General features: G+C 39.9%; 1 protein-coding gene across 4 annotated transcripts in view; it reads right to left on the reverse strand.

Annotated features, from left to right (window-relative positions):
- Positions 1-4,697: 4,697 nt before the first annotated feature.
- IREB2 (iron responsive element binding protein 2) overlaps positions 4,698-14,104 on the reverse strand; it is a 62,907-nt gene continuing 53,500 nt past the window's right edge. For all 4 annotated transcript variants that reach the window (XM_032176009.2, XM_058427410.1, XM_032176010.2 and 1 more), the window contains exons 19-22: positions 12,076-12,223; positions 11,868-11,990; positions 8,836-9,021; positions 4,698-8,117 (exon numbers count right to left, since the gene is read on the reverse strand). In XM_032176009.2, coding sequence (XP_032031900.1) covers positions 8,007-8,117; positions 8,836-9,021; positions 11,868-11,990; positions 12,076-12,223 — 568 coding nt within the window. In that variant the 3' untranslated portion in view covers positions 4,698-8,006. The remainder of the gene's footprint in view (positions 8,118-8,835; positions 9,022-11,867; positions 11,991-12,075; positions 12,224-14,104) is intronic.

Consider the following 14,104-nt stretch of genomic DNA (forward strand, 5'->3'; position numbering starts at 1 on the left):
TTGGGATGAGGGAATGGGAATTAACATTGAATCTGGAAATTGTGAGAATCGGAGGCAGGACTATTGGATCCACAACTGCCCTCCTTGTTTTGTGCGTTTCAACTCCCCGAATTCTTTTGAAATATTGTATTTGGTAGGGTGTGGTGGCTCATGCCTGTAATCCGAGCATTTGGGGAGGCTGATGGAGGTGGCTTACTTGAGTTCAGGAGTTTGAAACCCGCCTGGATAACATGGTGAAACCCCATCTCTACTAAATAGACAAAAAGTAGCCGTGCGTGGTGGCCAGCGCCTGTAATCCCAGCTCCTAGGAGGCTGAGGTAGGAGAATCGCTTGAACCTAGGAGGTGGAGTTTGCAGTGAGCCGAGATCGCACCACTGCACTCCAGCCTGGACGACAGAGCAATGCTCTGTCTCAAAAAAGAAAAAAAAATGTACTTTGTAAATTGCCTTTTTCGCTTTAAGTGACCATTTCCTTGTTTTAAATAATATCCTCGGCCGGGTGCGGTGGCTCACGCCTGTAATCCCAGCACTTTAGGAGGCCAAGGCGGGCGGATCACAAGGTCAGGAAATCGAGACCATCCTGGCTAACACGGTGAAACCCCGTCTGTACTAAAAATACAAAAAAATTAGCCGGGCGCGGTGGCGGGCCCCTGTAGTCCCAGCTACTCGGGAGGCTGAGGCAGGAGAATGGTGTGAACCCAGGAGGCGGAGCTTACAGTGAGCCGAGATCGCGCCACTGCACTCCATCCTGGGCGACTGAGTGAGACTCTGTCTCATATCCTCATACATAAATCTTTCGTGCACTTTATGTGTTTAAACTGCTCAGAGTCATATTACTAGGTATAAGAGAATAAACACTTTTTTTTTTTTTTTTTTGAGATGGAGTCTCGCTGTGTCGCCCAGGCTGGAGTGCAGTGGCGCGCCGCCTCCTGGGTTCACGCCATTCTCCTGCCTCAGCCTCTCCGAGTAGCTGGGACTACAGGCGCCCGCCACCGCGCCCGGCTAATTTTTTTGTATTTTTAGTAGAGACGGGGTTTCACCGTGGTCTCGATCTCCTGACCTCGTGATCCACCCGCCTCGGCCTCCCAAAGTGCTGGGATTACAAGCGTGAGCCACCGCGCCCGGCCGCTAATAAACACTTTTAAGGCCTTTTTATTTTTTTTGAGACAGGGTCTCTGTCGCTCAGGAGTGCAGTGGCGCAATCTCAGCTCACTGCAGCCTCCGCCTCCTGGGCTCAAGGGATCCACCCACCTCAGCCTCCTGAGTAGCTGGGACTACAGGTGCGCATCACTACGCCTGGCTAATTTTTTGTGGAGACGGGTTTCGCGATGTTTCCCACGCTGGTCTTGAACTCCTGGGTTAAGCAATCCTCCCACCTCAGCCTCGCAGAGTGTTGGGATTACGGGCGTGAGCCACAGCACCTGGTCTAAGCCTCTCAATCAATACATGTTGCCAAATCATGTTTTCCTCTCAATAATGCCAACATTGGATTTTCAACATTGACGACATTGACAACATTTTAAAAAGTTCCACCAACGTAAGACAAGATGTGTTGTCATTTTTTTTTTTTTTGAGACGGAGTCTTACCCTATCACCCAGCCTGGAGTACAATGGTGTGGTTTCTGCTCACTGCAACCACCGTCTCCTGGGTTCAAGCGATTCTCCCGCCTCAGCCTCCCTAGTAGCTGGGAATACAGGCACATGCCACCATACCCAGCTAATTTTTGCATTTTTAGTAGAGACGGGGTTTCACCATGTTGGCCAGGCTGGTCTCGAACTGACCTCGTGACCCACCCACCTTGGCATCCCAAAGTGCTGGGATTACAGGCGTGAGCCACCGTGTCCGGCCAGATATGTCATTTTAAGCCAGGCATGGTGTTGCATGTCTATAGTCCCAGCTACTCCAGGAGGCTTGGGCAGGAAAAGTGCTTGAGCCCAGGAGTTTGAGGTCAGCCTGGGCCACATAGTGAGACTCGTTTCTAGGGGGGAAAAATGTCATGTCATTGTATTAACGTTTCTTCAGTTGGCTACTGGAGCACTTTTAAGTAGTGGCTCTCAAACATAGCTCAGTGGCTGGTCATGGTGGCTCAAGCCTGTAATCCCAGCAGTCTGGGAGGCTGAGGTGGGAGGACTGATTGAGGCCAGGCATTCAAGACCAGCCTGGGCAACACAGTGAGACCCCCACCTCTATTTTTATAATTTAAAAAAAAAAGCTCAGTGATTAAAAAAAAAAAACTGGAGTGAAACAAAATGAACAATTTGCAGTGAGATTATAGACATGATTTTACATTATAAAACAATGTCCCATAAAACAATATCCGAGCAGTTTTACGATACTTCCTTTATATATTACAAGTTGTTTAAAATGCTCAAAATTGGCTTTAGTCTCCACAGTGGGCTACAGCTAAAGCAGCGCTTAGAGGAAAATTTAAATATTTACATTTACATTGGAGGAAAAGTGTTACAAAGCTGGGGGAAAGGAGGAAATTAAATAAGAAACAGAAAGGAAATACTTAAGAGCAGAAACCAATAAAACAAAACAAACCAGGCACGGTGGCTCATGCCTGTAATCCCAGCACTTTGGGAGGCCGTGGCGGGCCGATCACATGAGGTCAGGAGTTTGAGACCAGCCTGGCCAACGTGGTGAAACCCCGTCTCTACTAAAAATACAAAACAAATTAGCCGGGCATGGCGGCGCATGCCTGTAATCCCAGCTACGCGGGAGGCTGAGGCAGGAGAATCGCTTGAACCCGGGAGGTGGAGGTTGCAGTGAGCCGAGATTGCACCACTGCACTCCAGCCTGGGCGACAGAGCCAGACTCTGTCTCAAAACAAAAACAAACAAACAAACAAAAAAAACCAAAATCAAACAAAAAACCAGAAAACAATGGAGAAAATAATGTAAAAAGTTGGCTCTTTAAAAAATTCAATTTTCAACGCTTTAGAAAGACTAATCAAGGAAAAAATAGAAAACACAAATTACCAATATTGGTAATAAAAAGGGACCCTGCCACAGATCATACAGATATTGATAGGGAAATATTGAAAAAAATGCTTAAAATTCAGTACTAACACCACATAAATACAAAATTCACAGTGACAACACACTTATTTAAGAGACAGGGTCTTGCTGTCACCCAGGCTGGAGTGCAGTGGCATAAATCATAGCTCGCTGCAGCTTCAACCTAGGCTCAAGCGATCCTCCTGCCTCAGCCTCCCAAGTAGCTGGGACTACAGGTGCACACCACCACACCAAGCTAATTATTTTTTAAGAAACAGGGTCTTGCTATGTTACCCAGGGTGGGGTCAAATTCCTGATTTCAAGTGATCCTCCTGCCTTGGCCTCCCAAAGTGTGAACCACCTCGCCTGGCCACACTTGTCATTATACAAGCAAATTTTGTGAGAATTACATATACATCTGCTTTTGCAATAAATGCATTTTTCAAGTATAGAACACAGGTTTACAACATACGGCAAATCAAAATGGTAAATCTGAAGCTACTTTGTAATTAAAAAGCAAAATTAGCATCAAGTGAAAACTGTAAACCAACTAAATGCTACACTGATGAAGCTCTTAAGTTTCCTCCTATACTGGATATTCAAACTATCAGCTTGTGCCTATGTTGGTATTAGCCTTTAGGTAATGCAAACTTAGAATACTAAATTGGAATCCTTAGAAAATTCTAATGAAGTGCCAATTATTGTTTATGATTTCTGAATTCTAAGAAATAAACCTTACTCATTTAGGTTGCTAATAATAGTGGGAAGAAAGGATATGTCTTTTTCGATGAGTGTCCCCGCCCAAATCTCATGTCGGATTGTAATCCCCAGTGTTGGAGGTGGGGCCTGGTGGGAGGTGACTGGATTATGGGGGCGGTTTCTTATGGTTTAACACCATCCCCCTTGGTGCTGTCCCAATAGTGAGTTCTCTGGAGATCTCGTTGTTTAAAAGTGTGTGGCACCTCCCCTGTCTCTCTCTTCCTCCTGCTCTGGCCATGTGAAGTGCTTGCTCCCACTTAATCTTCCACCTTGATTTTAAGTTTCCTGAGGTCTCCCCAGAAGCCAAGCAGATGCCAGCATCATGCTTCCTGTACATACTGCAGAACAATGAGCCAATTAAACCTCTTTTTAAAATAAATTACCCAGTCTTAGGCATTTCTTTATACCAAGGTGAGAACAAACAAATACACCTGGGATCCTGGCTCCCAGCTTCCGATGACTTGCCTCATGAACACTAATGAACAGGCAGCACAGGGAGCAGGCATCCTCAGCTGCTCCCGTAGCACAGAGGCACAAGAACACATAGCATCTGGATGGCAGCACATTTCTTTTTTTTTTTTTTTTTCGAGACAGAGTCTCGCTCTGTCGCCCAGGCTGGCGTGCAGTGGCGTGATTTCCACTCACTGCAATCTCTGCCTCCCGGGTTTATGCTATTCTCCTGCCTCAGCCTCCTGAGCAGCTGGGACTACAGGCACCCGCCACCACGCCCGGCTAATTTTTTGTACTTTTAGTAAAGACGGGGTTTCACTGTGTTAGCCAGGATGGTCTCGATCTCCTGACCTCGTGATCCGCCTGCCTCAGCCTCTCAAAATGCTGGGATTACAGGCGTGAGCCACTGCACCCAGCCGGATGGCAGCATATTTCTTACATCATGTTGTTTTATTTTCAACTACTACAAAATGGAACAAGAATCAAATGTGATAATACAATTTTCTTTATTAAAAATAATTTACAGCATCAGTAACATATACACAATTGTCATCAACTGAACTTTGCCTCCAATATATTTCTATACAATACTTAACATTATTGAACTTAAAACTGTTACACTGTTTTGTTGGCTTTAAATAATAGACAATGATTTTTGTCTATTACTTAGTGATAGACAAAGTGATTACTTTGTCTGTTACTTAAGTGAGATATATGGTTTCATAGCCACATATTATATGTAAAATTGATAGAAACATCAGCAATATCACTCTTTAGGGGAAAAAACACTGAAAAAGCCAAAGTCTACCCTCTTCTTCTCTCTTATTACTCCAACCAAACTAAGATAGGACAAACATCCAGTATCTTAGTATCTTCTCCTAAACCTAAAGACAAAAGAAAGGTGTCTTCTATTCAACCACAGAAAAATGTCAAATAATTTCTTCTCATCCTCTCACTCATCACTGTGAAAGCAAATGCACACAACCTTGTTACCATATATGCAGGCAACTATGATTCTGATTTAGGTCCTAGCTTTACTTTCCTTTAGTACAACTGTTGTTTGATTACCAACGAAAAACTAAGCAATCTGGCTAGAGGGATACTAGTACCTTCTTTCAAATGTCAGCATGGAGATAAAACAAAATAGTGACAACTGTCATCTTAGAAACTTTTTAGATATAATAATGGCAATTCAGTGGCTGGATGACATTTTCATTGATTCCATTGTATAAGAGTAGCAAAACCCCAAAATATGAAAATGGCAATGATATGTAGCATAATGTTTTTAAAGTATAAAAAAAAAAACCTGCTGTTGGTAATGACCTTTGAAATTGTACTTTAAGCTTACAACACTGATTTGCTTTTCTTGTGTGTCTGACATTACACTTCCTTATTTTTTTTGGTAACACAAAATTACCCAGGTATAGTCAACAAAGAAGATACAGACAATAAAAACTAACAGATGCCACATTTTGCAAACATAGCATTTGGCTAGAGGCAGAATTATAAGGTATACATATTAAAACATACATCCAAGACTCTCCTCCTCGATTTGAAACCATGTTTATCAAGTTTTTACTTCATTGTATATAAGCCCAAAAATTAAGAGAACCTTGATTTGTTCCTGAAATACAAGATTTGCTTGTATTATTACTGGACCAGGTAGACTGGATATGTGAATGTTTAATTCATAGTTAGCTAGCTTTACCATCATCTCCTGAATCAGCTGCTGAGGATGCCTGTGCCTCTGCCCATAACTATATATAGAGTATGCCTTCAAAACCATATAGGCCGGGTGTGGTGGCTCACGCCTGTAATCCCAGCACTTGGGGAGGCCGAGGCGGGCGGATCACTAGGTCAAGAGATTCAGATCATCTGGCCAACATGGTGAAACCCTGTCTCTACTAAAACTACAAAAATTAGCCGGGTGTGGTGGTGCACGCTTGTAGTCCCAGCTACTCAGGAGGCTGAGGCAGGAGAATCGCTTGAACCCAGGAGGCGGAGGTTGCAGTGAGCCAAGATTGCGCCATTGCACTCCAGCCCAGCGACAGAGCAAGACTCCGTCTCAAAAAAAACAAAACAAAACAAAACAAAATAGATTTGTTTCCCCCTGCACAATCTGGAATTACCATTTCTTCAGAGCACATACAGGCATTTCATCTTTCAACCTGTAATTTCTCCTAACTCATGTTTTCATGTAAATTAAAAACACATGCACTGACAAATAAATATACAGCATATATCAAGAACACAATATAATTGAAAGTGTCAAAGAAAATACTTATACAAAATTTAAATAAAGAAATCATTTTGTCAAACTCTAGTCCATCTTATTGTCTAAACACATATTTGCAAAATATTTTCAAAAGATTGTATGATTATGTGCAAAGTTCTTAGTGGTCTTCATCCACTGGTTTGGTAGTTTCAGCATTTTGCTTAAAACAAGTAATTCTTTATGCAATGTGAACTAATTCTGAATTGCAGTAACTAACTAGGTCATAGAAAGGTATCTATGTGAAAAAAAAATCACTACAATTAACCTTTAGCCTGCTAGATTTAGTTTCTTAATTAAAAAACGGTATAGAACCTTCTATAATTAATTTTCCAACCTTTTTTAAAAAAATTGCCAAACATCTTGTTGACAGAACATTTGATGTGATGGGCAGACATGCATATTGAAGATATATAGTACTCAGCAACAACTTAAGTGTTTTATCCTTACAGTCAGCTTTGGTTAAAACAGTAACATAACAAAATTAATAGAATCATGCATTGCAGGTGATAAATGATTCAGAATGACAGGAAATCAATTTGATTAAGAAAAAGCAACACTTAAAAAACGCATAGGGTTGAGCACCCGTATAATTGAGGGTGGATAATTTAAATGTATAGAAGAAATCAGTTCAGAGTTTAATGATTGAATAACATTCTCTTTAGCAACTATGAGTGTGAAATTTTGGTTAATGATACTGAAAATATTAGGTTATAGGAAGTTACAGTATTACATAAGGTGAGCAAAATAATCTAATCCAATTAATATAATGCCATCTGGGGGCTTGCCAGATAGTCACAGTGGCAAACTGCTGAAACATTAAAGGCTGCATCATATGTGATACATATTTCCACTGCTAATACATGGTGCCACACAATCAGTTGTATCTTGCCATGGTCCATCTTCATATGTGGAGAGAACCTTAGCTGGATTGGACAGAATGATTGTGACCTGGGGCAGGTTCTATCCCTTGCAGTTAGACTAAGGATAAACCTGGTTATATGACAAACTAAGAATGCCAAATGTGTCCAGCTCAATTCTGAAGAGGAATTAATATACCTAAAAGGTCCATTTATAAATGAGATTCCAATGACCACAATTTTAGAGTCTAATCTGGCTTCTTATATTTCAATCTGCTACTCTTAAACCAACAAACAGTAGTACACAGTTTTATTGGTGCAAAACTAAACAAATCCAGGAAGGTTACTCATATAAGAATCTTCAACACAAATTCTGCCTTTATTTACAAAATGGTCTGATAAAATATCGCCCCCCCATACTTACAGGTCTCTTCCACAACACACTTCACACGTTGATTTTAGCAATGTTAATAGCACCATTCGTATATTATTTAAAATCAAGAAGATTTCATTTCAGTTACTATGTTGATTCATCATCATTTACATCCATGGATGAGATAAGTGAGTATACTGGGACTATCTGCTGCTCCATGGTAAGGATTCCTGGGTCCAGCACAAAAGGCTTTGCAGTCACCAGTTATGAAAGGTATCCATGGTAAGTAGATACTATGAGAATTTTCGTGCCACAAAGTTTAATAATCCTCCATGTTTGTATAATGTTATTTCCACATCATCTTCAAACGAAGCAATCACGCTGAATACTTTTCCAGTGCTTGTCTTGAAAGAAACAAAAACATCTCATGTGAGCAAGTAAATCTTCCAGGTGCTACTTGATGGTTAAGACCATTTGTCTTCACATTTAATGACTGTACTTGCCACAGATTCTGTCTGATTTATGCTGGTTCTAATTTCTTATACTCTGATTGCCTGAAACTTTTCTGCTGCTTGAAAAACACCTGAGATACCTGACCATGGGCTTCATAGCTAAGTAGAAAAATAGCTGCATTTAGATTTTGACTTATTAATTGGGGAAGTTATACTCACTACTCATTTCATTTTACACCAAATATTGATTGCATGTAATCAATAACACCTACTCTTTCCCCTTTTTTCTTAGTTGTAAAGTCTGTTTTGCTCTAACTTTGAATGTTCAACTTTGCTCTCTCTTTGGAGTGGTATGTATGCCTGCGTTAAGATTAGATCAGGACAGCAAAAAAATGACCACCATGAAAAGGAAGCTGGCACTTGTTAAGTGGAAGTCAAGATTCCCCTTCATGTGTTCTTTTTTTCTGGTATAAGCATCCAGTTCTTTCCACTTTTCCTCAGAGAACATGAACTATTAACATAGCTACATCTAAGTATGGAAGAGTCATCTTAAATGGCAACTTAACATTCATTAAGTGACATTAGTATATAATTTACAGCAATTGATTCTTACTCAATAATTCATAAACATTTGAGTACATAATCATATATTTGAAAAATTTAGAGATACCTGTATATTCAATATAATTCCAGGAGATAGTTCTTCAGGAAATGTTAAAGAAAATGTTTCTCTACCGGAGAGGCCCAAGGAATCTGCATTTTCTCCTGGAAGGAACTGAAGTGGAGCTATGCCAATTCCAATCAAATGATCTTTGTGTATTTTTTCATAACTTTCGGCCAAAACAGCTTTCACACCCTGTAATAAATGTGCATTTTATTCCCTCTAATCACTTCTGAAAGTTATTTATTGAGCATTTAAAGGGGGCAAAAATCTACTTTGGCCTTTGTCTAAATACTTGTAGTCTAATACCTCATACTGAATCAATATTTTATCAAAGTATTTACAGATTATTTTTCTGATTTTTTACGGAGCTCTCTAAATTATTCTGATCCCTTTCTGCTGCTCTAGGGTTAAGTACTGCTGCTGCCTACCACATCATAAGAGCTCTATAAATGGGCTGGCTCCTTTGATTCCAAAGTAGGGCTCAGAAGGATTTCTATTTAAACATGGCAGATCTAACGCGTTTTCAACACTCTTGAAATGCCACTAAAATAAAGGAATAAAGAAGGTATATGGGGCCAGGTGCAGTGGCTTATATGCTTATAATCCCAGTACTTTGGAGGCTGAGGCAGAAGGATTATTTGAGGCCAGGAGTTTGAGACCAGCCTGGGCAATATAGCGAGACCCTGTCTCTACAAAAAAAATAAAAAATAAAATAAAAAAAGTAACAAGAATAGGCTGGATGCAGTGGCTCACAACTGTAATAATGCCAGCACTATGGGAGGCCGAGGTGGGCAGATCACTTGAGGCCAGGAGTTTGAGACCAGCCTGGCCAACATGGCGAAACTCCATTTCTATCTAAAAACAGAAAAATTAGCTGGGCATGGTGGTGCACACCTGTAATCTCAGCTACTATGGAGGCTGAGGCTGGAGAATCACTTGAGGTTGTAAGTGGAGGTTGCAGGGAGCTGAGATCATGCCACTGCATTCCAGCCTGGGCAACAGAGTGAGACCCTATCTCCAAAAAATATAAATAAGTAACAACAATAATGAAGAGGGTAAGAGCCCATAGCAACAAAGGGAATAGGATGAGAGAATTCTATAAATATTTAGAAAACAGAGATAGGTAACTGATTTAGAAGACAATGTTGAAACCACAGAATGATAAAATGAAATTAGAGAGTGATACCAGTAAGGTCTGAGTTAATGTGCAACACAAGACCCAGGAAAAGGATTGAGATTCAGAGGCATGAGGTTCTCAGAATACTCGTGGATAAGGGTTACAAGGCCATACAAAGCAGTCAGATCCAGCTCAATCCCCACTCCACAAGAGTAGAGGTTTATTCTCTGGAAAAAATGAGCCAAAGCCTCTAGACTTGTGTTTTTCAACTTTTTTCTCCACTGTCTACCTAAGGAGTCTTTTAATACTTTTTTCCCCCGAATTGTGTCTTCTTGTTCACCTCCCTTCTCTCCAAAATTTTAGTACCACTAAGATGCCGTGTATCTTTTAATGTACTCTTATCTGTACTTTATGTGCAAAAAGTAGAATTTTTTTTTTTACCACCTGAGAACCAATTTTTGTTCTTTTTTACTCATTTTTTACAAATTTTTACTCATTTTTTATTATAGCAGAAATAAGGAAGAGAATACATTCTCTAAACTGACAAACACTGGGCACAGGGGCTTGAGAATACCAGATTGAAAACGGGACTAAGTAGATGTCTACATACTGAACGAGTCTCTTTCCTTCAAGAAACTGGATGGCCTCAAAGAAAATACAGATAATGACATATAGAATCTCTTAATGAAAAAGGTAGCTTATCACCCAGTCACCTATAGTAAGGCCCAGTAACTGACAAAACCCAGCCCCCATCCACAGCTTGTAATCAGTTTTTTAATGTCTAACAAATGGAGGGCCAAGCATCACCTGCCATATGAGGAAAGCTTCCAACAACAAAAACAAACACACTAAAACAATTTCCAGAATAAAAATAACCTATACCTATCATTAATACTCATAATAATACTTATAATTAGTATCTTAGAAGGATGAGATTTTGGTTTATTCCCATAGCCCCTCAGAGTATTTACATTTTAAAGGAGATATTAAAGATTAAAATAAGAATGAGGCCTGCATGATATCTGTGTTTCAGCCAGACTTTTTACAGCTACAATTGTAAAGAGAAGCATTTGTGAATATGAAATGGCAAAAAGCACATGTCACATGACTATTCCCCCCAGCAGATGGCCTATTTGCTCTGCAACAAGGAAACAGTCTCAGGAGAAATGTCCTCCTGGCAGACAGCCAGGCACCACAATCTCCTATTTAGGGGGAAAAAAGGTGAAACTTGGCCCACTACTTCTGAGTCTTTTACCCATTGATGGGGCAAATCGGAGAAAATTAAATCAAAAGGAGGCAAGTAAAATTAACAGTGGGGGCCTGGCACATGGCTCAAGCCTGTAATCCCAGCACCTTGGGAGGCCACAGCGGGAGGATCACTCGAGTCCAGGAGTTCAAGATCAGCCTGAGCAAAATAGGGAGATCCGATCTCTACAAATAATACAAAAATTGGCCAGCTGTGGTAACTCATGGCGTAGTCCCAGCTACTTCGGAGGCTGAGGCAGGAGAACTAATTGCACCTGGGAGATCATGGCTGCAGTGAGCAGTGACTGCGCCACTGCACTCCAGTCTGGGTGACAAGGACACGGTCTCAAAACCAAAAAACCAAAAAAATATGATCAATAGGTATAAATAATTATAAAACAATAGTTTAAAACAGAATTTCCTTTCCCTCTATTATACTGACTTCTTCACATAAGACTGATGTAGGTTTAACCAAACTCAGAGTATTAAAATGATACTAACTAGATGAGTACAAAATATTACCAAAGATCACTGAAACAAACAAACAAAACCCTCTATACCTATAAGGTTCAAATAATGATAAAAAAGCCAACTAAACTTTGACAGGATGTTACTGACAAAAGGGAACATTTAAAACTCTTTGAAGCTTAAGATGATAAATTTTAAGATTCAATACCAGTAAATACGGTCCTTTGGCAGCCCAGTCTCTGGAGTTTCCTGAACCATATTTCTTTCCTGCTAAAATAATCAGTGGGATACCTTCTTTCTGGTACAGCTCTGCAGCCTCAAATACATCTAGCTGTAGATTAAAACAAACACAAAAATCTTTAATACAAATTTTGATCCAGTTATAAATTGTCTAAATACTTTGTGTGCATCCTCACCGTCTGTCCTGATGGAAAATGAATTGTTTTAGGAGCTGGTTTTCCAATAAACTTATTAAAAAGCTTGATATTTGCAAAAGTGCCTCTTGTCATTACAGCATCATTACCTCTTCGAGCTCCGTAAGAGTTGAATTCACGAGGGGTAAGGCTACAAGAAAGTAATGAAAGTCAGTTTTCATTACATGTGGAAAATAATCATATACTACTGAGTTGTAAGACCTATTGAAAAATTTTTTTATCACAGAAAATTTCAAACACAAACAAAAGAAAACAAAACCATGAATGTCCATGCGCCTATCACCAAGCTGTAACTTAATGGACTCTTGGTTTCTTCTACAGTCAACCCCATTAGATTATTTTGAAGCAAAACTGAGATATATTTTAACAGCACACTTTTCAGTACATTTCACTAAAAGATGTAGACTCTTAAAAAAAAATCTTTACACCAAAAAAAAACACAATAGTTTCTTAACATCAGATAGTCAATATTCAAATGTCACTGATTATTTCCAAGCTACTTTAAGTTGGTTTGTTCAAATCAGGATCCGAATGCAGTTCATAAATGTGTTCAGTTGATCTCAAGTGTTTTAATCTACAGTTGACCTTTAAACATGAATTTGAGTTGTGTGGGTCCACTTATACATCGATTTTTTTCAACCAAATGCTGACAGAAAATATATTATTCACAGGATGCAGAAAACTGCAAATACGACTTTTCATATATGTGCCTTCTGCAGGGCTAACTGTAGGAATTCAGTACGTGTGGATTTGGGTATACATGGGTGGTACTGGAACCAATCCCACATCTACACTGAGGAATGACAATATATGTTCCCTCTCCTTCCTCCTGCTTGTGCTCTGATGAAATAAAGTTACTTGTATAGTCTTCTGTACCCACATTGTGTTGACTGCATCTCCACGGATCATTTAACATGTTCTTCTGCCTTATGTTCTTGTAAATCACATGTCAGATCCAGTGGTTTGATAAGATTTGGGGTTTTTAATTTTTGGCAACAATGCTTCATAGGTCATATGTACTTCTATTAGGAGGCACAAGACAGCCAACTGTCTTTTCCTGGAATGTTACCAGTGATTGCTCATTGTGGTCTAGATTGCTTATTAGAGACTGTAAAATAGTGATACTGTAATTCACTCTTTCCTTCTTCATTTTTTAGGTACAAAAGTTCTATAAAGAAAAACTTCCCAGCAGGCATGGTGGCTCATGCCTGCAATACCAGCACTTTGGGAGGCCACAGTGGGAGGAATGCTTGAGCCCATGTGTTGGAGACCAGCCTGTGCAACAAAGGGAGATCTCATCTCTACAAAAAATTTAAAAATTATCCAGGCATGACGGTGTGAGCCTGTAGTCCCAAGCTACTCAGGAAGGTGAGACAGGAAGAATGCTTGAGCCCAGGAGTTCCAGGCAGCAGAGGGCCAACTGCCACTGCTTTTCAGCCCAGACAGGAGTGAGACCCTGTCTCTAAAAACAAACAAAATGACAAACTTTCCTTCATCAATGATTTGGTTATGCTGAAATACATTCCATACATGAAAGGCTGGTTAAAGAATTGATTATTTACCAGTTTTCAAGCTAATGAGCTGGTCCTGGCCCTGAGACCTTTAGACTGATGGTCTCTGACAACTCCCTTGTTTTTGGTAATCTTGGTAATTTTTGGTAAAATCGTGTACATTTTCCAGTCCCAGATCTGGAATCAATAATTTCTCCATGAAGCACTGGTTCACTATACTGGGAAATAGTATTTAGAAATCATAATCTGGGTGCTAGGGGTATTGCTACTGGATTAGTGACTATATATAACTTTTTAGGGAAAAATAACTGAACATAAGTATCTCAACAATCAACAACTGACTTATCAGCCTCTGATTTGGTCTTTTATGCAAAGGCAACAATACTCTAAATTTGTGCATTTAAATTCTTACTTCAGGATGGGAGTGGCAGGAGGTTTGAGTGTCTTTATTTTTAGAAAATTCTAATTGATGAGCACTACTGGATTAAATATGCTAAGAA

Source organism: Hylobates moloch, unplaced genomic scaffold (assembly GCF_009828535.3).
Source record: "Hylobates moloch isolate HMO894 unplaced genomic scaffold, HMol_V3 SCAFFOLD_14, whole genome shotgun sequence".
NCBI classification, from domain to species: Eukaryota; Metazoa; Chordata; class Mammalia; order Primates; family Hylobatidae; genus Hylobates; species Hylobates moloch.